The 26,383-nt window shown below is 32.7% G+C and overlaps 1 protein-coding gene across 7 annotated transcripts in view; it reads right to left on the bottom strand.

Moving 5' to 3' along the window:
* The window catches only part of LOC145266389 (kinesin-like protein KIF3B), a 200,184-nt gene that overhangs the window by 54,789 nt on the left and 119,012 nt on the right, over window positions 1–26,383 (bottom strand). For all 7 annotated transcript variants that reach the window (XR_013864711.1, XR_013864712.1, XR_013864710.1 and 4 more), the window contains 8 exons: window positions 24,864–24,933; window positions 21,100–21,192; window positions 15,660–15,792; window positions 14,864–14,951; window positions 12,375–12,470; window positions 10,227–10,291; window positions 7,469–7,617; window positions 2,454–2,546 (listed from right to left, as the gene is read on the bottom strand). Coding sequence is in view for 4 of the 7 variants with exons in the window: in XM_080122024.1 (XP_079978150.1) it covers window positions 2,454–2,546; window positions 7,469–7,617; window positions 10,227–10,291; window positions 12,375–12,470; window positions 14,864–14,951; window positions 15,660–15,792; window positions 21,100–21,192; window positions 24,864–24,933 (787 nt within the window). In the remaining 3 variants the exon portion in view is untranslated. The remainder of the gene's footprint in view (window positions 1–2,453; window positions 2,547–7,468; window positions 7,618–10,226; window positions 10,292–12,374; window positions 12,471–14,863; window positions 14,952–15,659; window positions 15,793–21,099; window positions 21,193–24,863; window positions 24,934–26,383) is intronic.

Below are 26,383 nucleotides of genomic sequence, written 5' to 3' on the forward strand. Positions count from 1 at the left end.
CATAACGCATATGGAAATATGTCCTCAAGTTGAAATGCAAAAATGTTCACTACAACTAGCCGACATATTTCTATTACTTTTACGCAAATTCATTAATAGCTTAAAGTGGTTTCATTTCAAATCTTTCTAATCTATCTTGTGAGAACTCAAACGATAGGGAATGTGCCAAATGTTTTGGTTTGGATTCTAGCTGATGGCACTCGTTATTTTTTTTAACTTTTGAAATCAGTACTATACATTAGATACAATATAATACTCAATAGAGAATTGGCTCCAAAATTATAAATACGAAATCTGCATGAATTAAGATATATTTAAACATATTTTATAAACCAGGATACCACTAGTATCATACAAAACTTATAAAATAAATGTAAACATAAAAAAAACGGATAATTATTGCATTTAATTATTTATCTTTTACTGTCAATGTTGACAAGAAATGAAAACAAATAATCCAGATGAGAATTGTTAAAATGTTCTTGATTAATAACAAGGGTATAACCCCAATGATTTGGACAATCTTAGTTATAACTACGCATTAAGACAATCAACCAATGAGAAGCCTTCGACCTCATTATAAAACATATTGAATTTTGGATGCAAGTCAGTTTCCATCTTGAAACGACTGAACCGGACCATATTGATTCTTCACTGCCATCTTTGTTCTTAAGAATTACTCAACATTCGAGATGGTGACTGCATTGATTCATTGCCGATTTTATTTACTACCGCCATCTTCGTTCAACATAATGTCTCAACACTAAACAAGAATAGTCGGAATGATCCACATTATGAATCAACATCTTAAAATGTTTTGGATTTTTTAAGATTGATTATTTCTGTTATTTATAACTTGGATATTATTCTCACAACACAAGAATCTGTAGCATAACAAATATAAGTGTTAAGTAATAATCAGTTTTAAGTGACAGGCTTCATATGGAAGGTTTATTCCTCAATGCAGGTGATACTAAAAATACAATTATAAATTACTAGCAGTTCAGTCCGGCTTTGCTCGGGCCCTATGTACTGTTCATAACTTTATATGTAAATATATTTTAAAAAGTTTGACTCATGTCCAGGTAACCTACATCTAAAATTTCAAGTCTTTAGACCCAAAATTGGTGGAGAAGCTTGGTAGAGTCTGCAAAGGACAACTCTTAACTTTGACCTCTTGGCAGCCAAAGTTTCGTCCAAAAACTGATTAAAAACCTTGCTGCATGTCTGAATACCCTTTATGTAAAATTTCAAATGTTTTGACCCCAAATTAGCTGAATAGTTTGCTAGAGACTGCAAAGGTAAAATCTTTTTAACTGACCCCTTAGCAGCCAAATTTTCGGCCAAAAAAACGATTAAAAAGTTTGCCCTATGTCTGAATACACTTTGTAAAATTTCAAATGTTTAGATCAAAAATTGGCTGAGTAATTTGATAGACTGCAGAGATCAAATTATTTTTAACTTTGACCCTAATTTTGACCTCTTAACATTTGTTTTGGGTTCAAATAAAATTAAAAAGTTAGATCCATGTCCAAGTAACCTACATCTAAAATTTCAAGTGTTTAGGTCCAAAATTGGTGGAGGAGTTTGGTAGAGTTTTCAAAAGTCAAATCTGTTGAACTTTGACCCCCTTGACGGCCAAATTTTTGTCCGAAAACCAATTAAAAAGATTTTTCCAAATCTCCATACCCCTTATGTCAAATCTCGAGTCTGTAGACTGAAAATTGACAGAGTAGTTTGGTAGGGAAATGTAGACAGACAGACAATTTCACTTTTATAGATATATAGATTTAAGGCTTCTACCTGGTCATGTTTGACAAAGTAAAAGCAATCTACCCCCGCAAATTAAATAAGGGGGCGCACGTATAGAAGCAGTACACCCCTATGTAACATTTTTATTTTTGTTTTGTTTAGCAGATTATTATCTAAAAGATTATCATAATAAAAAAATTCAATATTTAACATTTTTAAGGGGTACTCCATTTCTAATACAATGTTCTAGTAAATTGATACTCCATTTTGGAAGCGGCAACTTTTTTTAAGTCTAGCCATTTTTTTTTTTTTTTTTTTTTAAGCAGTTTGGCCTAGTCAAAAAAAAAACAAAAAACATAGATTTGTGAAATTTGATTGAAAAAAGTTGCCGCTTCCAAAATAAGGTATAGATTTACTAGAAATGGCACACCCCTTTAAAAATGTTAAATATATATTTTTTTTTTTTGTGTGTGTGTGTTTTTTTTTTGGGGGGGGGGGGTAATCTGGTAGATTAGAGACCGATAACAATCTGCTTGAAAAAAGACAAAAATTAAAAAAATTACAGTGGGAGGTGGAGTGGGGTAATCACTTCCATATGTGCACCATTAAACAGTGGTTACATCAAATGAAACGTTATGAGAATAGCATTTAAGATGAGAACAATAGTTTGAATAATCCGCATAAAACAAAATGATTCTTACCTTAATCTTTGAAGCCAAGGAATCTCTTGATTCCTTTTCTTTCATCAATCGAGATTCATTATCTTTTAATTCAGACAGCAGCTTTTCTTTCTCCTAAAGAAAGAAAAAAAAAAATGAGAAAATGAAAAATAATAAAATTTGTATCTTCTTGCTCTTTAAATAGTAGACCTTATAAATTGTTTACATGAAGAATACAGAATTAAAAACAAATTAATTTATTAAATATAAAACAAGAAATTATAGCTAAATGCAGACATAGAAACAAAGACTTGCTTTGCTATTTACTCCTGATAAACATGTATAAATCATGTGTATAAATACTGCTAATTTTTCAGATCCACTTTTTGACTGATGATAATTGATGATACGGTGAGAATTCCATAATTTGCTATGCTAAGTTCAATTGTGAATATATATCCATTTTTAGTTATTATTTTTGTTTTATGTTGTTATATATCCTGGATTTCGATATAAGCAAATAATAAATCTGAAGGGAAATAATCAAACAATGGGTTGGGTAACATAATGAGATTTATTGTACGAATAGTATATAACAAGAATATAACCCAAGGAAGGACATATATATATATATATATATATATATATATATATATATATATATATACATATCTGGGCAGGAGCTGCTAGAAAGGACTTATCCTGCCTTGATAGAGTTCAAAATAGACTTCGTAGCCTTGTAGGAAATGTCCTTTTCTCTTCTCTGAACCTCTTTCTCATAGAAGAGATGTTGCAAGTTTGTCTCTGCTTTATCGTTATTTTCATGGCAAGTGCTCGGCTGAGCTCCAATCTATGCCCCCCCCCTCACCAGACTTTCACAAGAAACACCTGTCTAGCAGAAAACACTATCACTCATTTCCCCCACTCTTTATCTGTGCCTAAACCTAAACGTAGATTTCATGAACAAAGCTTCTTTTTTAGAACTGCACGCCTGTGAAATTATCTTCCATTTTCCTGCTTTCCAGCTGACAACAATATGGTTGTCTTCAAGTCTAATGTAAACAAGATTTTGATGAACCGTTCCATATAAGTTAACAAATTTACTGAATTTCCATTATTAATGATTACTATATTGTCCAATTTCTACTGTACACTCTTTAACCCTTATCCTCGAGTGGCCTCGATAAATAGTAATGCCTATGTAAAAAATATTTTTTTTTACGTAGGCATCGCCATTTATCAAGGTCTAGAGGCCACTCGAGGATAAAGGTTAGCTGTAATGGGGGAAATTCACAATGTAAAATGTGAGTCTTTGAATTTATAGCAAAATTTTGTGCTATATCTATATATATAGGTTGGTGATACTTTCTTTCATCTTCCCCATCTTTGTCAAACTTTATTCCTTTTCTAGCTTTCAGTTGTCATGTTTAACGATTTTGTGTTATAGAAGTGTTAAGTTTTTCTCTTATTAAATATGTATAAATGACCAAACAAAAAAATCTATATTATGATATCTCTGTATCCCCTCCCTCCTCCCACTGTACTGGTTGGGGATTTCGAACAAAGATCCAGCAGAATAAACCTCTTCTGTCTTGCAAGAAGTTTTGTCTTGACTTTTTTTTTTTTAAAGATATGAAAGAAATTAATTGTTGGTAACATTTACTCAGTTTGGCAGGCTCACTAAAAAGGCTTTTATAGGAGTAAAAAGCAGAAGGTCAAATTATGAACTTAAAATATGTTGACCTTGACATTCATCTCTAACAAAGCATGAGTAATTTGGACCATGCCCATGCTTAACTTCTGAAACAAAAAAAAAAAACAAAAAAACACACACATCTATCGAGAGTTTGAATTATCACTATCTTTATGTACAGGCACAACCTGATATGAGGATACTTTTATTTGAAAATTCCTAAACGGGAACATATGGCTGCTAGAGTTTGAATGTCTACTGGGCATCATCCTCGAGTGTTATCAGTTTCTCTCTACATGAATTTGTCAAGCCAGCTTAACGCAAATACTTCACCCAACAAATAAACCGTAACCAAATATTCCAAATAACATAGTATTCAAAGCCTAAATAAAATCCCTTCTGCACTGGCTCATATGAAGAATGGTGGATCTCCTTCAAATAAGAATACTGAACTGGGTACTCTACCAGACTAGAGTAATTCTGGTCCTAGAATCTGGCAAGGCCAAGAAAAGACCACAAGAAATTAGAAATGCTTACATATGGCTACTAGAGTTTATTACCTACTAGACACCATCTTCAATTGTCTTCAGTCTATCTGTTCAAGGGTTTGTTAGGACAACCTAATATGAGACTACTTCAGCCTTAGTAAACCCTGTCTAAATAGTCCAAATAACATTGTATTTGAACCTTAAATAAGATCAAGATATGGCTATTCACAGACTCATCCGAAGAAATGGTGCATCTTCTCCTAATTATGTTACTTTGACTAACAACACTTAGCTGTATATTCCACCAGACCAGATGAATTCTTGTACTGAAATCCAGCAAAATTCAGAAAAGACCCCAATAAAGATAAACTGAAATAATTAAGTAGTCAATTAAGGAGAGAGAAAAATTAGTGTCCATAAGCTCAAGATTTGAGAAGTCTATAAGAATCTTCATTGAACACTCGGATATCTGTGTATTGCATATATAAATGAAGTGTTAGCATCAGAAAGGAGTTCCTTGATTTTTGAGAACCTATTGAAGTAAAATGAAAACAAAATGGCCATAAGAATGTTTTCTGACAAATCAAAAACAGACTACATAATGTTTTTATTAACATACTATTTTGGAGCCTATAAGCTTGGATTATAAACAGTACTAATTCAACTCTACAAAAAAAAACCCAAAAAAAACTAGCAGACAGCTCTACAAGACAATTCACTCTGGACAAAACACTTCTCATTGTTATTTTTTGTTTTTACAAAACTTTGAAATTTGATATTATTCACTACAAACAGTTGTCCAGGATTGATTGATGATCAAATGTTTCACACTCTTATATTTTTTATTGTCATCGAAATCGGTAACATTGCTCATTTAGAAAGCTCACAAGTCTCTTGCAGTAACTAAGTTCACAATACATTGTAGTCTACATTGCACTGTAGAGAACCTACTGTTGATTTTATAAAATTATTTTTTATATATAATCGCTTGAATTTAAGTTTAGGATGCAAAAGTCAAGTATCACGCTTCAATTGTGCTTTAAACAGAAACATTCATTTTAAACAAATACCTTATTTAAAAAAAAAACAATAAGCTCATTTAGTAAAATATATTGTTAAAAATCCTACTTCATTTAAGACATTTCTATATTTAATTTGAATGAGAGTTATCTACCCTTGGCGAGAAACATTCATAGTTGTCTGCCCTTTTCATAGATGTAATTCCAGAGGGATGTTAACTAATTACAATCAAGTCACACAAATCGAATCCATTATCAATCCTCCATTGCATTATGTATTAAATAAATCATTTTAAATAGCTTACGTCTAAAGAATCGTTTTCATTCGTTTTATGTTTTTTTTTCTTTTTTAATTACAAAGTGCCATTTTGATGTAGAGGGCTACTACCAGGGAGATAAGATGCAGGGATGCTATGTAGGGAGATGAGTAGCAAGATGTCTGTTCACATTACACTTGAACTTCTGCATGTCAGTACAGTTGGGAAAGCAGAATCCCGGAAGGGAGTTACAAAGTCTAGCAGTTCTGGGGAAGCAACTATTGGAGTAGAAGGCTTTCTTACATCTGGGGATCTCTATTATGTAGGAATGGGACTTTGCTGCTTGTTGGGTTTGCCAGGGGTATTTACGTCGGGGGGGGGGGCATGTAGTTCATCGGAGCATTCACTATTAAAATACTTGTAAAAGCAGAGGGATGCAACATTTCGTTGATGGGACAGAGGTTGAAGCTTAGATGACAGTTCAGGACCTATCAGGTCAGCGACTCTTTTGAACCCTGTCGAGGAGAGAGAAACTAGTAGCAGATGCACCAGTTCAAAATGTAACAACAATACTCCATACATGGGTGAATGGTGGCCTTATAGCGGTACAGGATACTTTCAGGCATAAGTAACTCTCTAGCACAATAGAGAGATCCCACCTTCCGCGCAGCAGCCTTGGCAATGCTCTCAATGTAACTGTTCTAACTCATGTTCCCTGTGAACGTTAAGCTGAGGAGTTTGAACTAAGTACTTTCAGGTAATGTATCTTTAGCCATAGCTATTAGTGGGCGAGAAGGTTTCTTGTAATTATTGAAGGAAACAAGCTTAGTCTTGGCAGTATTGAATGTGACCATCCATCTTTGTCCCTATTCCACTACAGATTAGAGGTCGTCTTCTAGTGTTTCTGCCATTTCCTTAGATACGTGGTCATTCGTTTTCCCCTCATGCCTGTTATAGAGCATGGTGTCATCAACAAATATACCCATCTTCGAGACAATTTTAACAGAAGTCATTTATGAATATTAAGAATAATAAAGGTTTAAGGATCGACGCCTGAGATACACCTGCATCTATATCATATTGTTTAGATGTACGATCGTCGAGGACAACCTGGATTCTTCTCTTATTTAAAGAAGGATTTAATTATGTTAAGTATTCATCCAGTGATACTGTATAATCTTATTTTCCTGAGAAGACCATCGTGCCATACCCTGAAAAAAGCCTTAAATATATCTAGGGCTCCTGCCCTACCCTCCTTTGCTTTGTTCAGTGCATGATATATAGGTTCATAGATTACAGTTAGGATATCTGCTGTAGAACAGGCTTGCCTAAATCCATATTGTTGGTTGGTCAGAAGTTTAGTAACTGTAAGGTGATGGATTAGAGCTTGATTAATTATGGACTCAAATATTTTGGTGAAGACAGGGAGGCGGTTAATGGGGTGATAATTCAATGGGTCAGTTCTTTCGCCAGAATTCTTGTAAACTGGTGCCACAGAAGCAGTTTTCCAGCAGTCTTGTTTTGTGTCTCATCAGTTAACCACTGACATCTCAACACACGTGAAAAGTTTGAATAAGAAAAAGAAGAACAAAAGGCTTACCTCAGCAATAAGAGATTGATCGCCAAGAATGGCCTTTTTCTCTTCTTCCAGCCTCTGTTGTTGTTCTAACATAAATGCTTCCGTATCAATATTATTTTCTTCGGGCACTTCGTTCTCTTCATCTTCATCTTCCGATATCACTTCTCCACCTGAAAAAAAAAAAAAAAAAAAAAAAAAAAAAATGATTGGTTAGTTTGTTTTACAGCCATATCAACCCTTTTCATTAATGGTGAATCTAGTCATTTAAAAAAAACTTTTATATTTCATGCAGAGTTGCAATGTTAAATAGTATAAGGCCTCTCTAATTCAAACTCCTATAATTCCAAATAAGGCCCGACCCGGACGCCTAAAATTCCAAATAAGGTCTGACCTGGACGCCTAGAGTTCCAAACAAGGTCCGACCCGGACGCCTAGAGTTCCAAATAAGGCCTGACACGGACGCCCAGAATTCCAAATAAGGTCTGATCCAGATTCATAGAATTAAAAAAAAAAAAAAAAAAAAAAAGCTTTGACATGGACTCCTAGATTTACAAAAAAAAAAAAAAAAAGGGTCCGATCCAGGCTCCTAGAAAAAGAAAGCAAAAAAGATCCTACTCAGACTCCTAGAATTCCAAATAAGGTTTGACCCAGCTTCCTAGAATTCCAAATAAGATCTGACCTGGACTCCTAGAATTGTAAAAAAAAAAAAAAAAAAAAAAATGCCAGATTAAAACTTTTCTAATAAAACTCTTCTTTTAAAAATAAAAAAAAAATTTAATTCCAACTCCAAGCATTTGTAAAAGTGACTCCAAATCTTTATAAAAATGCCCCACTCTGATCTTACAACCCTGATTTCAAGTTTTTAATATCCACATCATGACACTCTTCTATATATTTTCTAAAGTACTCAAACTCAATTCAGATGCCTATATTAAGTTGCTGTTCATTGTTGTCAAGCACTGAAGGGTGATATTGTGGTTGCTACTACAATCAACATCAGATGCCACATATAAACCTGCACATAAACTGATTATCCTCTCTCAACCTACCAGTAATTCCACTGCATTTCTTGTGTACCCAATAAAAAGAGACAGATGACCTCTACACTCAGCTGTGACTATGACAAAGATGAGTAGTAGGGTTCAGCTCTGGGAAAATCTAGAATTAGCCGTCTTAGAACTTCCACGATTTCACCTGTCCCAATATTTGGCCACTAATTCGCCTGACTATTGACTAATGCGTGTGGGGCACAGTTAAGAAAGGCAACAACCATATCATGTGCAACAACAAAATGAGATGATTGAAAAATCAAATGTATTCAGGTGTCTCTCAAAAGAAACTGTGAAGGCAATATGCTTCCACCTAGAGATGTAGGTAGTTTCTTCAAGTTTTTTTTTTTTTTTTTTACACACACACAAAAAAAAAACAAAAAAACTTGAAGAAACTTGAAGTGAGCTCTATTCAGCAAAAGTTCCTTTAGTTTGAATTTTGAGAATACATCAATTATTGATTAAGATTTCTTCTTTTCTTTCCAAAAATGTGTCAAATTTATTCCAAACACCCTGTATGTTTATTCATTCATCCAAATTAATAAAATGTGAATTTTTTTTCATTTTTATCATTTGCATATATTTTTTTTCATTTTTATCATTCACATATTTTTTTTTTCATTTTTATCATTCGCATATTTTTTTTTTCATTTGCATATATTTTTTTTTCATTTTTATCATTCGCAAAATGTTTTTTTCATTTTTATCATTCGCATATTTTTTTTTTCATTTTTATCATTCGCAAAATGTTTTTTTCATTTTTATCATTCGCAAAATGTTTTTTTTCATTTTTATCATTCGCATATATTTTTTTTCATTTTTATCATTCGCATATATCTTTTTTTCATTTTTATCATTCGCATATTTTTTTTTTCATTTTTATCATTCGCAAAATGTTTATCCATTTTTATCATTCGCAAAATGTTTATCCATTTTTATCATTCGCAAAATGTTTATCCATTTTTATCATTCGCAAAATGTTTTTTCATTTTTATCATTCGCAAAATGTTTTTTCATTTTTATCATTCGCAAAATGTTTTTTCATTTTTATCATTCGCAAAATGTTTTTTTTCATTTTTATCATTCGCAAAATGTTTTTTTTCATTTTTATCATTCGCATATTACCATCAAAATAGGAGGTGGTGATGGTCTAATGGTCACTGACATGGTCTGAAGACCTGAGTGTCCCAGGTTTGAATCTAGATTGTTTGACAAAAATCACCTTCACTTAGGATTTTAGCAATCTTCCCGTGGTTTCTTGGTACTAGTGCACTTATTGATCCGTACTGAAATAATACTGTTATTATTTAGAAAGCCATTCTTAACATAGTACCTATTCTGTACTTTAATCTTACAATTTAATAAAAACAGGTATCGTAAAACTTTAATTAAACTTGACAATACTATTTAAAATTAGCGCGGATCAATAAGTGCACCAGTACTAGTTCTTCCTGCAAGTATCCAATGCCGTTCAAAAAAGAATTGCGAAAAGAAAGATATCAAGGAAACCAATGCCAACAATAGAATCTTCAGATTCATATGATTTATATATATATATATATATATGAAAAGTGTTTGTATGTTTGTCCACTATAAGCATGATTTCATTAGAAAAAGATTAAATAAATAGAGGCTGGAGTCAGAATTTAACTTTCAAGGATAATTTTTAAATTCTGAAAAAAAAAAAAAAAAAAAAGATTTAACAGACAAATTTGGAAAATCTAACTTACTATCCAAATGTTTCCTGATTTTTTTCTTCCCATGTGTTCCTCGAGCAGCCAAATCAGCCTTAAGTCTGAAAAAAAATTTGATCAGTTAGGTTTGATTTAATACAAACGGGGGTACCTGGCATTACCTGGGTGTGGAGAGATGGTGTAGTAAGGAGTAAATACAACCAGAAAAAAAAGTACACACAACCTGGGTGGAGAGAGGTGTGAAAAAAGAAAAAAAAAAGGTTTAAGCGAACAGTAAAATAATTCAGTTTTTGTTTTTAAAAGGAAAAAATCCCATTACGTAAGTCTCAAAACAAGATAAAGAAAAGAAAAAAAAAAGTAGCAAGCAGGTAGGCTTGAATCTGAGCGCCATTTTAATATCCACATTCTAGTACATGTAGAAATGTCTACAAAGTCAGAAAAACAGCAGAGTTTCCATAATTTTCCAAAACATTTTTTATGCTCAGAATTGCAAGAGCAGGGAACAAACTGCTTGCATCATTTGTTTGCTATCGAGACATTGCTGTCTTTAAAACTCACTATTGATTGTACCCAATATATGGTAGTGACTTCAAAAGTTAAAATTTTTTTTTTTAATTATGCCCTGGGTGCCATCAGCTAGAATCAAAATCAAAAGATTTATCACTTCAGCATTATTCGTTACCATCTGAGCTAATGACAGATGGATATCAAAACTTTAAAACACTGCATCCTTTAAAACTCGCATGCTTCCGGAAATTAGCCAAAACTACCTTTAATGTCTTCACCCTCACTTCATACACATTGTGACTCGTACACTATATTCATTTCCTTGATATTTGTACAATATCCGATATACCATACATTTTTGATGAGGTAGAATGTATGTAAGCACAGTATACAATGATTTCATTATTTTAGAGGAACTAGCAGGTCGCCTGGAGTTGCTCGGTTGTAAAATACAGTTAAATATGATATTTTAATTCATGTAGATTTCGTATTTATTATTATTATTATTCTCTATTGATTATTATATTGTACCCAATATATAGTAATGATTTCAAAAGTTTTCAAAAATATGACTTTAGTGCCATTAGCTAGAATCGAAACCAAAGCATGTAGCACTCCAGCAGTATCCGCTACTTTAAAAATTAACACAGTTTAACATACAGATGTACATTTGCACATGTTGTAGAGGAGTATTTTAAGTCGACTTATGCCTGTCAAGTTCCAATTTTAACATTTAGCAGCTATTTTTACCAGCTAAAAAAACTAAATCAAATTTGTTCCACAGGTTCGAATCCCTTATATATCAAGTTTCAAGTCTGAAAATCAAAGATTGACAGAGTAGTTGAGTAGAAACGTTCCGCGCGCGCACACAGAGACTAGCCCACTTTATATATATATATATATATATATACATACATACACACACTGGCAGGCCACCCAGCGTTGCCCAGTGATAAAATATGCATAAATATAATATTTTAATGAATGTAAAATTCTTATTATAAACTGAAATACTGTAGGTATTAAATGTAAAGTTAAATTACTTTAAAAAAGATGAAGTAAAAAAAAAAAAATAAAAAAAAAAAAAACGAAAAAATCTGAGACATGTGCATGTGAATATTATGTCTTTTTTAAACAGGTCACTTCTTGTAAGTAAAAAAAAAATACTTGAGCTGAAATCAAAACCAAAACCTAAGAACAGTGAGTCAAATATGATAACCATTAGGCCAGCTTAACATGATATTTAAAAAGTGTTTTCAAACCTACTTATTCTTAACATAAATGTCATGTGAACGATTCATGCATGTGCATTTGTGAAACAATTAACAAACAGATACAAATCCAATGACCCCCCCCCACATACCAATTTTTCAATTTTGACCCCTTAGCAACCTTTTTTTCCAGATGAAAACCAATCAAAATTTTTTCCACATGTCTGAATACCCTATATACCAAATTTAAAGTCTGTAAATTCGTTGAGTATATAGGTTGAAAAGTGTCCTCACACACATTCTCATTTTTATAGATATATAGATTAGATTTAAAATAAATCAGTTAATTTTTGAAAAGCGATGTTTGAACTAGATATATTTTTCCATGTGGATAACACCAAATGAATACTATTAATCCCTAATAAATATAGATAAAGAATCAAAGGAAACAAACAAAAAAAAATACCTTGCAATTTCTTCTTGGTATTTTCGTAACAAGGCATCTTTGGGATCTTCATTTATCTTTGGCTTATTCTTAATATTCTTGGCTCTGTTAGCATATCTGAAAAAGAAAAGCAGATACTTCATTTAATTGTCGGTTTAAAATTTGTTTTATATGCTGGCATGTGTGGATAGCTTTTTGAAATAGGCTTCCAAACTAACCTATCTCTGGCCAGGTTTATATTTATTCCTCTTTCTCCAAAATCCATCCATTCACTTTCTTTTCCTTGGACTTCCTATGCCAACTGGCTGCTAACCCCATCTACTAACCAAAAATCTCTTATCTATTCTTCTAATGTGACCATACCATCAAAGTCTCCTGTTCTGCACACATCTCTCTGCAGATTTAATCTTTTTAAGGCCATAAGATCTAAGTTTGCCTTTGAGATTCAAATTAAACATCTGTATCATTCTAATATTATTTCTCTCCATGCAACGCATGTTCTCAACCTTCACTGGCCATGTTTCACTTTCATACATCATATTGTCCATACATGCTGGATAGACCCTTCCTTATTTCGACAGTCATGATGCTTTGCTGGTTGTGTGTTCTTAAGTTAAAAACTGCAGACCCTGTAGTACAACTACAGGGTGACCCCCCCCCCCCCAAAAAAAAACGGGCCCCATACTCTAATTAGGCCCCGTTTCTTAGTGTTTTGTCCGAATGAAATGAAACTTTGGTCATAACTAGTTTATTATATTAAAAACACCACATCAAAACACTAGGGTCTTTTTTCTCCATTCTACAGCATATGTTCTAGATGGTCTCCATTTAGTTTTTTTTTTTTTGGGGGGGTCACCCTGTATTAGTCTCTCTCCATTTTCTTTTGTCTAGGGGTCAGATTTTTTCCTTTTAATATCCATATGTTAATTTTCTACTTCTTACGGTTCAGTGAATCAACTGCTTCCAAAATCCACTCTACAGTCTTGTTTAATCACTTGTTTTAAAGTTTTTCATGGTCAGCCAATCTTCCTGCAGTTCAAGAATTCCATGCTTCTACAACGTTTATCGACATGACCATACTGGTTGGTCCTTTCATAGTATTATATTAGCATGGCAGGAAAACGCTGAAAGATGTATTAGTCAACGAGTATTATGATTATTCAAGCCAAAAAGTTTTGTTAACTAAAATATGTTTTAGAATATAAAATATTTAGAATAAATATTTATTCACATTAATTTGAGAATGTTAACTTAAAAATGTTATAACAATTTAGTTGACAACTTAGAAATAATGACATGTAAAAACATCAGGTGATTATCTTAGTAACGTATACTAATGACATAACAAGAGAGCTTGAAAGATACATATCAGTTAGTCAAAGAGTTGGGAGTCAGTTGTCAGAGGGAGAAAGACAGTCCACAAACAATAATGGCTCAGAGTAGGGGAAAATGTCAATTGTAAGAATCTAGGACCAGCGTTGAAGCTTTCGAAGGGAGGAAACATCCAGAATAAAGCTGCTGTAAATACCACCAGGACTTTGAGCTGAGCAAATCATCATTTGCAGCTTTTCTGAGGATCCGTCAAATCAAGACCAAAGGTGGACCAGATGTCGAACCCTTAAATAATTGTTATTTGTCCTTTGTGTTGTAAAGGTATTTATGTATATTAATGTCTGTCATGAACTGTATTTAAATGTTTGTATACACGCAACAAACTCTAGATTAAACAATCATAATGCTAGACAGTCATAGATGAACACACACACATATGCATACATCATACAGATGACTATGACATCTATATACACTCTCATACAATCTAACCACTAGAAGACGTGTATGTGTATGTGTGTCTGTATATATATATATATATATATATATATATATATATATATATATACACACACACACACACACACACTAACACCCACCCACCCGCCGGCTACACAACATTTTGGATAACATCTACACTGGATAATTGCAGTGCTTTCAGTAATCTATCTCATTAACCAATTAATTTTGTCGTTTTTGTGCCTTGGTAAATGATGACTCATTATTTCAAAATAAAACCAAATTAAAAGAAATTTGTATTATTTGGACTACTATTCTCATGTTTTGGCCACTGTAACCTCTGAACTTAAGGTAAATATATATATATATATATATATGCTAGGATATATAGTAACTAGTAATACTTTATAGTGCTAAATATTAAGACTAAACAAAGATAGGTTTAAGGTTCCTAAATTCATCCTATGACGTAATGGATGTAAGTGCTAAGTAATAGATACAGCAAAACTATGTTAACACACTGGTTCTCACCAGATCACTGAAGTTAAGCAACATTGAGCCTGGCCAGTAGCAGATGGGTGACCATTTGGGAAGGCGAGGCACTGTATATACCGTGAGGTAAAATATCAGGTTGGGAAACTGGTGCAGTCTATCCTTCTCTCGAGGGTAAATGGGCCTCTCTTAAGCTAAAAGAAATAAAGGGTTAAGGGCTTCCTTACCTTAAAGTTGTAATGGATTCATCGTAGTTATAACTGGCTGGTCCGATGTTAGCGACCATCACGGTTCGAGCATTGCCACCCAAGGAATCTGAAAATTAAAAATAAAAAGCTTGATTTGAAAAAAAAAAAAAAATGATTTTCAAACATTTTTGCCACAAATATAACAATAACTCTTTTTTTAGCAGCACAAAAATGTGGCATATTTGTCCTTTCCTACTGCAATGCGCAAGGACATAAGTCTGTCATTTATGCCAACAGGCAAGATTTTTGGCAATATGATTCCTGATGGCAAAACCAATGCCTGATTCACATTTCTCAAATCTTGGTTTTCCAATCCATATAAAAGTGTATCCACCTTCAACTTCCTCTAGCTGTCCTGTATCAGCAAACCTAGTTTCAGAAAGAGCTGCAACACAAATTTTATGATACCTCAACATACGTTCTATAATAGCAGTATTTTCGTTCAGGGAGCCTTTTGTTATCTTGGAGTGTTCTTACATTCCAAGTCACAATGAACATATTCGTTCCATTTATTTTGTTTCTATTCTTGATTTGGGTGCAAATATTGAATGCCCAGATATCTGCACCTGATGACAGGGACATGAGCAAGTAAACAATTTTTAGATCACCTTTTATAGACCCCCTCCCCATTCTGTTGTTTTGTAAACATGTGAAAAGAAAAAAGAAAGTATGAATTAAAATTTTTTAAAAAAAGTAAGAAATCGCTATCTACAAAAAAATTTTAAAGAAAAATTAAAAAAATTTTTTTTGAATAATAAAAAAAAAAAAGAATTACCTTGCAATAAACGCGTTAGTTTTGAATCACGGTACGGAATGTGAGAACTTTTGCCATCGACCAGAGCCGAAATGACATTGCCAAGGGCCGACAAGGAAAGATTGATTTTGGTGGCTTCTTTTAAACGCTCTCCCTGAAAAAAAAAAAAAAAAAAAAATTTAATTTCATTAATTACTGCATAGAAGTTATAATAATATAAAAACAATTATAGTCAACTTCCTGTATAGTGTTATGTAAATTATCACTGCCTTAGTTATAGTCATCTAATATACTTCCTAACTTCCTGCGTAGCGCTACTAGAAGTGGTGACAAGGCAAATCAGTTCCTTTGCTTTTTTTCTCTCATACTCATATCTCCCCTTTATTACGTTTTTCCGATTGTTCCTTCTCTTTTTTTTTTTTTTTATTTAATAACTATTGAAAAGTTTTTTGGTCTTATTTGAATTAAGAATTATTGGAATTAGCTTAATTTTTTTTTTTAAAGAATTATTGAAAACATTTTTTTTCTTTTTTTAAATCTTTTAAAACTATTTTGGGAATTTTATGTATTGGATACGTTTTTTTTTTATGATGTTTGAAATTTTATTATTTTTATTTCAATAATTTTATTTTTATACTTTCATAAACGTATTTATATAAATTCAAATAAAAAAACTTACTTTACAAATTTAAAAAAAAAAACTTATCTTTATAATTTCATAAACATATATTTCATATAAAATTTCAAATAAAATAAAAACTTATTTTTCAAATCTTGTTATTAAAAGTGCAAATAAAGACTAATCGTGTTATTTTTATCTTTTATAATTTTGTTAAATTTTATTGTATATTTTTCAATAATGTCCTTTTCTTCTATTCTATTTCAATAAATCGCTTCACAATAGAAATAGTGAAGAATAATAAAAGTGAAGGAACTGATTTGCTTGTCACTGCTTCCGGTAGCGCTACACCGAAAGTTAGGAAATACGTTGACTATAATCATAAAGACATTAGCAAGGTTTGTATAGTTGTTGAGTTTCTTGATATTTCAATCCATTTTAAGTCAGTTTGTATACGAATGTAGGCATATATCTTGCAAACAAATAGTGTATAAATTAAAGATGGCGTTTATGCGGAACGTGATGCTAATATATGGCAGACAATTCCATTTTATTCATCAAACCTGACAAAAAGGTCATTTAAATTTGGAAAAATGTCTTTATTTTTCTTTGAATTAAATCAGAAAAACATTTTATTATTATTATTCTTTATTGGCTATGTAGAAAAAAATACCAAATTTTTTATTGTAATTTTATTGTAATTTAAATTAGGTAGACATTTTTCATTAGATGTTGGTTCATAAGTTAATCTGCGAGGTGATGGTGGTCTAGTCATTACCGGTATGGACTGACAACCTGGATGTCACAAGTTCGAATCCAGTTCCTTCCACAAAAATCACTTAGGATGTTGACAACCTTTCATGTGGTCCTTCTCGTAATCTCCGATGTCTTTCTAGAAAGAATTCTGACTAGAAAAATATCAGGGAAACCAATGCTAACAATAGAATCTTTGAATTCATATGATGTTAGTTGATCTGGTTGTTTTTAATGGCATATTGAACCTATGAGGTCATTTAATGCCAAGAAAGGTTATTTATCAGACTTATTTATAATTTATTTCCAACAGCATTGGGTTATACGTTTTTGTTTTTGTATAATGGTAGGAATATTTGAGAATAGGAATATATATCAGAGGTTCTTGTGTTTTGCAAATTTTCTTCTGAACTTTCAGAAAATTGAACATTGTCTACGTAAAGTTTATTAAATCCTTCATTAGTATTATTATTTTCGTAATATTTTTGTCCAATTTGTTTGAGATCTTTATAACCAATGAACATGTGTCCAATGGTGAAAAGTGATTGGCACAGTATACATGCTGGCGGTTCTTCTCCCTTCAGGAATTTAATACGGCAGAAATACCTCCCACGTTTTAAACTTTCAACTATAATGTTGCTAATGAACTAATGCAAGTTCCAATGATGTTTCCATTTAGCTAATAACTTGCCATTTTTTTTTTTCAGGCACCCTCATCAAGCAATATGGTTTGGACTGGCACACATCATGCTTTTACTGTAGAAATGTTTTTGAAGAATAGTGAATCTGTAACTGTAACACAGAGTACTTTCTGAGTTCATTACAAGTTAAGACAACATGATGCTGTTCCTCATAGAATATCAATACAGCTATGGTTTGCAAATTTCAGAGCTACAGGTTCGCTACTTAGAAGAAAGCCACCTGGAAAGATTCACAGTGCTCAAACGCCAGACACTATTCGAACTGTAAGACTTTCTGTTGCTCAGTCTCCTATACGTTCAGCTCGCAAACATGTTTTGACCTTGGAATTGTCTGTTCGAACAGTCAGAAGAATTCTACACACTGATATGCAGTTCCATCCATACAAATTAATGATTGCTCAGAAACTGAAACTGGAAAGTGTTCAACTGAGCTTCAGTCTATGGTCCCCCCTCGCCAAACTTTCACAAGAAACACTCGTCTAGCTGAAAACGCTATCAATAATTCCCCCCCCCCACTCTTTATCTGTGCCTAAACCTAAACCTAGATTCCATGAACAAAGCTTCTTTCTTAGAACTGCACACCTGTGGAATTGTCTTCCGTTTTCCTGCTTTCCAGCTGACTACAATATAGTTGTCTTCAAGTCTAATGTAAACAAGTTCTTGATGAGCCGTTCCATATAAGTTAACAAATTTACCGAATTTTCATTACTAATGATTACTATATTTTCCAATTTCTACTGTACACTCTTTAATCCCTATCCTTGAGTGGCCTCTTGGCCTTGATAATGTGGTGATGCCTGTGTAAAAAAAAACAAAAAAAAAACTGTCGCATGTAAAAATATGAGAATTATTTCTGCCTCACTTTGTATATTGTTAATTTATTAATCACTTTCGAATCTTAAATATGTCAACCCGTGTTAAACCAGTGGTTAACAAACAAATAATCTGTGGATGAAATATTGTATTTAACTCATAAATAGGATCCTGACAGATTGTACTATGACTCCAGGTTAGGATGAGCCCCCCCCCCCCAATCTTTCGTATATGTTTTTACATTATTAAGGATATTAAACAATTGTGTTTCTTCTACTTTCAGCTTCAAAACTAATTAAAAAAATTTTTTTTGAGAGAAATGGAACAGTAGAACCCCGGGATAATTTTTTTTTCAGGTTACGATGTGGTATACAATGTTTTTCCATCCTCTGGTTATGGTATTTGCCCCGCCTTACGGTGTTATTTATAATATTATTTGATTATATACACGTGTATTATATACTGTACTGTATTTTGTTAATTTTAATGCTGTATTCCGGGGTTCTACTGTACTTATTCTTAGTTTTGCTTTAGTTAATTCTGTACATACATTATATATATATATATATATATATAACATACAAACAAAATAATTAATGATTAGTTAATTAGTTTAGGAGTTAATTCTGTGCATCCATATATATATATATATATATATATCTATATATATGTATATAACATACAAACAAAATAATTAATGATTAGTTCATTAGTTTAGGAGTTAATTCTGTACATACAAATATTTAAACATACAAACACAATCAATAATGATCAGTTAATTAGTTTAGAAATTCTGTGCATACAAAAATCTAAACATATGACCAAATAATTAATGATCAGTTAATTAGTTTAGGAGTTAATTCTGTACATTATATACATGTGTATTATATACTGTACTGTATTTTGTTATTAATTTTTAATGCCCTATCCCGGGGTTCTACTGTATTTGTATTATTTGGATTCTTTGGACTACTGTTCTCATCTCGAGTGCTATTTTCTCAACATTTTTGTTGATATAACCTTTGAGCTTCTTAAATGTCCCTTGTTGAACTTTGGAGTCTTTCTGTTGAACTCTGGGAATCTGTATGGAATTTCAAACAAAACCCCTTATTTAATTCACAGGGGTAGCATGCTCTTGTTCTGTCAGCCATGACTGGATTAGAGGTCCTAAGTAATTCGCAATTGTATTTTTGATCGACCACACTGATGATTGAGCCGGCAATCTTCAAAAGAAGGTCACATTTACAACTGGATTTTTCCAAATATTCTAACCACTGAACCACTCAAGATGAGAACAGTAGTCTGAAGAACTCCAATAATATGAATAACCAATCCTCATCTAAAAAACTCAGAAACGTAGACATACTTGGTAATACATTTGAAGATGATAAACAGTCATATCCGTAATCTCTGGTCCCCCCTCACCAATCTTTTTCAAAAAACACCCGACTAGCTGAAACCACCGTCAATAATTTTCCCCACTCCTTATCTGTGCCTAAATCAAAACAGATTCCATGAACAAAGCTTCTTTCTTAGAACTGCACGCCTGTGGAACTCTGTTCCGCTTGCCTGTTTCCCTCCCGACTTCAACCTGGATGCCTTCAAGTCCAACACAAACAAATTCCTGATGACCCCCTCCCCACAAGTAATGACACCTTATCAATTCTCCAATACTATTGCTACACTATCCCATTGATTACTGTACATACAATAACCCTTATCCCCGAGTGGCCATTGGGCCTTGATAAGTGGTGAACTCCATGTAAAAAAAAGAAAAAAACATTTGAAGGCAACAAGCAAGCATACCCGATAATACAGTTGCAGGAGGCCTAATCACATTGACACGCCAAAGTTAAGCAACATTGAGCTTGAGGGTGACCATTTCAGAATACTAGGTGGTGTATGTAGGAAGATGTCGACATCTTCTACAAGAACTGCAAAAACCTAATGTCATCATTTCCCCTGATGAGTATATATATAAGTGACTTGAAACCACTTGTGAATTTGATATTTCCACAAAACTTTGTCCTTTGGAGGAAGTCGGTTCAACCCACCTAGGCGATGCAAAAAGCAACTAAGAAAGTAAAAATTAGGAAAAAGACACAAAGTGCACATGAGAAGGGAAAGAGACAGGAAGTCATTTTTTGAAGAAACAAAAAGCCTCTATAACTCCCCTATGCCTTTCATGAATCATTTGAAGTTTTAGCCTTCATGGCAAAATTAACATTTTCAGTTTTAAGAGAGAACTGTCATATGAGAGGAAAGGAAGGCAAAACAAGACATGGAGAATTAGAGAAAGAGAGAAAAAACAAAAGAGAAAGAAAAATAAAGTGTGTGAGAGAGAGAGAGTAAAAGAAAAAGAGAAAAAACAAAAATTCAGCTAAATCGTTAAAAAAAAAAAAAAAAAAAATGCAGACAACTTACATTCCTCTGATATTTTTATTACAATTAATTAATCCTTAAAAATGCCTAGTTTGGCGGCATTGCTTTAAGTACATGCTTACAAAAAAGTGCTGTTTTCCCCCCAACGATCCAAAGAAGGTTTAAGGGACAAGTGAAATAAACAGATACGTACTGTAGCTCCGGTTTTGGCTTGTCGTTCACTTCCTGCCAAGTCCACCAAGTTCAGCTTGCCAACACGAATATGGTTTTCGCCATCAACACCCATCTGTAAACATACAAAAGAAAAATTATATTATTTGATCAAATATACTTAATAAGTTTGTTTCTTGATGATGATGATGATGATTGTCATCATATTCAATTTAACATGCTGACATATGTTAAATAGCTTTCAGAAACTGACTTTTAAACTATCTCTGGTCAGGTTTTTATTTATCCCTCTTCCCCTCAAATCCATACTTATCAATCCCTCCTGTACTTTCTTTCGCTTTTGCTTGCCAACTGATCCTGCTACTTCAACTGTGCTACATCGACTAATCCAAGCTCAAGCATTCAATCAGCATTGCTTTATCATCTGCTTTGCATGCTGACATGTCAGCTTTTAGAAATTGACTTCCAAACTAACTTTTGCCTGGCCAAATGTTTCCCAAATTGATCCTCATCACTTCCTGATGTTTTCCATCGCCTTCCCCTGCCAACTAACCCTGCTACATAAACTGCATCTACTAACCCAAGCACTTTCATGGATTCTTTGAATATTATCAAACCAACAAAGTCACCTTTTCTCTTTGTGCTGTCCATATTTATTCTTCCAGATCTAAGTAAGACTCACATTACACATGTAACATAATTGCGTTAGCATTTGGGGCGTGGTGTAAGCATAATGTTACAGACTTAAATGCATATATATATAAGAATGAATACTAAGAAAAGAATAGAAGCAAAAAGGGAGAAAAAAGAGAAAAAAAAAAAAAAGAAACCACTGCTGACAGTTGATCAGTTGTACCATAATAAGCAGTGACGTCGTGTAGACAACAGTCGTTGCAGAGAAATAGAGAGAGGAGGTAGCAGGACAGGTAATGTCACACGGAAATAGCAGCAGTAAGACAGAGAGAGTGGAGTGGGAAAGACATGATGGCATGACCAGCAGGAGAAAGAAAGCAGATGACAATGATTCCCTGCTATCCGGTGACAGCTCTGTCAAAATTTGTCATGTATAATGGGAAGCACAGACAGGAAATAAAAGTGTCTCTAAAAAAAAGTGAGTTCAAAGTATTTCTGTTATTTGTTTGGCACTTCGATGAGGTCGACAGATGAGAGGAAGAACGAAATGAGAACACCTATAACATTACACAGTAACAGTCGGTGAATGCGCACCTGCTCTCTCCTACTACCACTTCCGAAAGTCGGACTTTGTAAAACTGGTTTTCATGCAACTGTGATATATGGCATGATTTTTCTGACACCATGCACTGACAGCAAGTAGCTGTTTTGATTATGTGAAATGACAAAATCTATACATTTTCCTTCACCAAAAAAGGTTATTATTTTCCTTTGCAACTGTCTCTGGATATGTGTTGGGTTCATTAGAGACAAATAGATGACTATGTTACGAGGTTTTGTTAGGACAATGTTACACATATCCATATTATTTCTCTGCATGCAACATATCTCATCACTGGCCAAATTTCATATTCATATATCATACTGCACACATACGTGCTTGATAGACTCTTCCTTTGATTATCAGTGATGATGCTGATTAGTAATGACAGATATAAAGTACTAATCACAGAAAACTGAAAATTTTGATTTTTATGTTGTTAATAAAATATTTAAATATTCTTTATCATCTTGTTTTTATAGAATTTGAGGAGAATATGTGTACTCTCTGAATAATCTGGTAGTAGTTCGCCAGAAGCTTTATGTATAGTAAATATACAGAGATAATTTTTACATAATAGATGATTACAGCGGAATTAAAAAACAAGATTAACGCAAAAGTGAACTGATTTTTTCTGCTTTTCTCTTATTTATTATGAACTTTTTAAACATTCACCCAAAAACTGATTAAAAAGCTTGCTGCATGTCTGAATACCCTTTATGTAAAATTTCAAATGTTTAGACCCCAAAATTGGCTGAATAGTTTGCTAGCTTTGGCTCCTTGGCAGCCAAATTTTTCGCCAAAAACCGATTAAAAAGCTTGCCCTGTGTCTGAATACACTTTATGTAAAATTTCAAATGTTCAAAAATTGGCTGAGTAATTTGGTAGAGATTGCAGAGGTCAATTTTATTTTTAAATTTTGACCCCAATTTTGACCTCTTAACATTTGTTGTTTTGGGCTCAAATCAAATGAAAAAGTTTGATCCATGCCCAAGTAACCTACATCTAAAATTTCAAGTGTTTAGACCCAAAATTGGCAGAAGAGTTTGGTAGAGTTTTCAAAGGTCAAATCGTTGAATTTTGACCCCTTGACAGCCAAATTTCTGGCTGAAAACCGATTAAAAAGATTTCCCAAATCTCAATACCCTTTATGTCAAATCTTGAGCCTGTAGACTGAAAATTGACAGAGTAGTTTAGTAGGGAAATGTACAGACAGACAGACAGACAATTTCACTTTTATAGATATATAAATATCCCTTTATTGTAACTATCTTCTATGAATCATCCTTCTCTCAGATAAGTAACAATAATTGTATGTGCAAGAAAGAAAACAAGTATTATTATAACTAAATGGGTTACTCCAAAAAAAAGTTGGAAGCCCGATAACGCAATTGCAAAATGTCAGCTAGCAGAATCTTTATTTTCTACCATTCTTTATATATTTCAGGCACCCCAAAACAAAGCACACATAAAAGGTACAGATTTAAGCTGGCATTGGCTGTTTTCACTTTTAGTTGTTTGTGCGTGCAGACAATACTCAAAACTTTTTGGTGATTAAAATTATTCTGCATTTTGTTTTTATAATTTTATAATTTCAATAAAAAGAAGAATTATACTAAAAAACATTGCAGAGACTTTTTATGTAAGCAAAATATATAAACAAATGCAATAACATTTAAAATAAAAATTTTTTTTTTCCACAACAAAATTATAGACAAATGAACTGATACACACTTCATGGATTTTTCTTGTAAAATCTTTTTTTTTTTTTAATTAAGACTATACTGTGTTGTTTTATCAATTTCATGTTACATTATAAACATCTCAATAAGTGGAAATACACTTTAGAAAATCTATTATATAAATGCCAAAATGCGTGCGTGCATTTTTCTTGTATGTCCAGCAAAGGCTTTTTTCGGGGAAGAGCGGTGCTGGGGGGGGGGGTTCACTGTTTCTTAGAACTTTTTATATGCTCCCTAGATTATAATATCTCCAATTTACGAAAGGAGGTCGTGTGTATCTTTTATTTGAGCAACTTTTATTTTATAAAATTCACGCTATCCCGTGGTCCTGCCTGTTTGTTTGGCTTTTTTAGTATAAATAAAGTGAAACTAATTGAAACGAAATCAGTTCTCTGGCTTTCCCGCCAGGGACGTCCGGAAGGCAATGAGTTTTGGTCAATACGGACAAGACCCATCATATCAGACAATTGCTATTCATTTGGACACTCCCCTTTTTTATGGGGAGCTGGTTTTCCCAAACATCTTGGGGAAACAAATAAATATGCAGAAAGCATAACGCTTAACTGGCTCCGATTAATTTCATTTCTCTATGGCATGATGTTTGACCTAGAAAAGCAGACGTTTTTTTTTTTTTTCATTTCAACCCTTCTCACTTCTCTGCCCAGTTAGCGTCACCCTACGAAAACTTTTTTTTATTTCCTTTTACACCTCCAAACACCTGGGCAATGCTGAGCACCCCTGCTAGTTATTCTAAGATAAAACTAGAAGAAATATACAGACTGATTCCATTCTTAGAAAGAATTTTCTTACCTCGCTGCATTCTATGGTGATGATAAAGATGGCATGGGACCTGGAGCTGTGCTCATTCATATTGGTTGCTCTGTAACAAACAAATTATATATGACTACTTCATTTAATCACATAAATTAATACACTAAAATATAACTTTATGTGTAAATTTGTCACTATTTACTTCAACAGTGCTCAATACATAGGTAGAGCTGGGTAGTAAATTATGAAAATATATTTGCCAATTAAGCTACACAGAATATATGTTTCATTCTCATGAGAATTCATCAGACTGAGCTTAACTGCCATATATATTTTCATAACTTACTATATAAGTAATAAAATTAAACTGAAAAATAATTCTTTTGGAATTTTATTACCAAGTCAATAAGGATTAGAGAAAGGGGAATAGGGGGAGAAACCTATTTAAGCCATATCATTTCGAAACTAAATGCTTCTCACCAGAAGAGAAAATGCAGGTACGATACAAAAATAAGGGTAAAAAGACAACAGACTTTAAAAACATTCAGATCAGAAATGGAAAAAAATTTTTTGGGAAGGGATAATATGATGGAGACAAAAGAGAGAAAAACAAGAAAGAATCAATAAAAAAATGGAGAAAAAATAAATTAAAAAAAAAACTTTATTTAAAATAAAAAAATCACACACATTATATATATATATATATATATATATATATATGAGAGAGAGAGAGAGATAGATAGATAGATAGAAGATCAATGATTGTGAAATCATTATAAATCAGCTTTCAAAAGGAGAAACAAAAAAAAAATCAGAGTAAGTGTATGATCGTTTTGGATGAAAACGATATCCATTTATTTATTTAATATTGACAAATAAAATATTTTTGTATACTGTCTCTTCATCAGCACAATGTTTAACATGCACTAACAGAAACTTTGCTCTTTTAAACCTTTGATCTATCATTCTCTACATCTCATTGTAACTTGTGAAATAGCTGAAATTTATGAATATAGATTGCTACATTAAATTCTCAAATTTTTGTTCTCACACACACACACACACACACACACACACACACACACACACGTGTATATAATAAATTAGGGCAAAAGGAGGTTATATAAACTCTTTATACCTTGGCATTTCAAAGCCTAATGCTTCTCCTCAGAATAGGAGAAAAGGGTTAGGTTACAGATAAATGTATTTGTGACGTTTAGCATAGGTTACATCAATTTAGAAGTGAAAAATAGAACAAAAAAAGAAACAATAAAAAAAATGAAAATAAAGAAATAAAATATAAGGGAATAATAGGGTTTATATATATATATATATATGCATACAGACATACATGGGAGGTGGGAGCTTAGGAGGAGAATATGAAGGATATTTGGGGAAAGGAAATATGGCAAAAATATAGTAAAATAAAGACATATGAAATAGAGAAAAGATATTGAAAAAAAAAATTCAAATATACAATTGAAGAAAATAGAAAATATAGATAAACTATAAAAAATGGTTAGAACTCAAAGGTAGAAGATAATCAAATGGCAATTTCA

This window comes from Euprymna scolopes, chromosome 41 (assembly GCF_053919585.1).
Source record: "Euprymna scolopes isolate OS-2025 chromosome 41, ASM5391958v1, whole genome shotgun sequence".
In the NCBI taxonomy this organism is placed as follows: Eukaryota; Metazoa; Mollusca; class Cephalopoda; order Sepiida; family Sepiolidae; genus Euprymna; species Euprymna scolopes.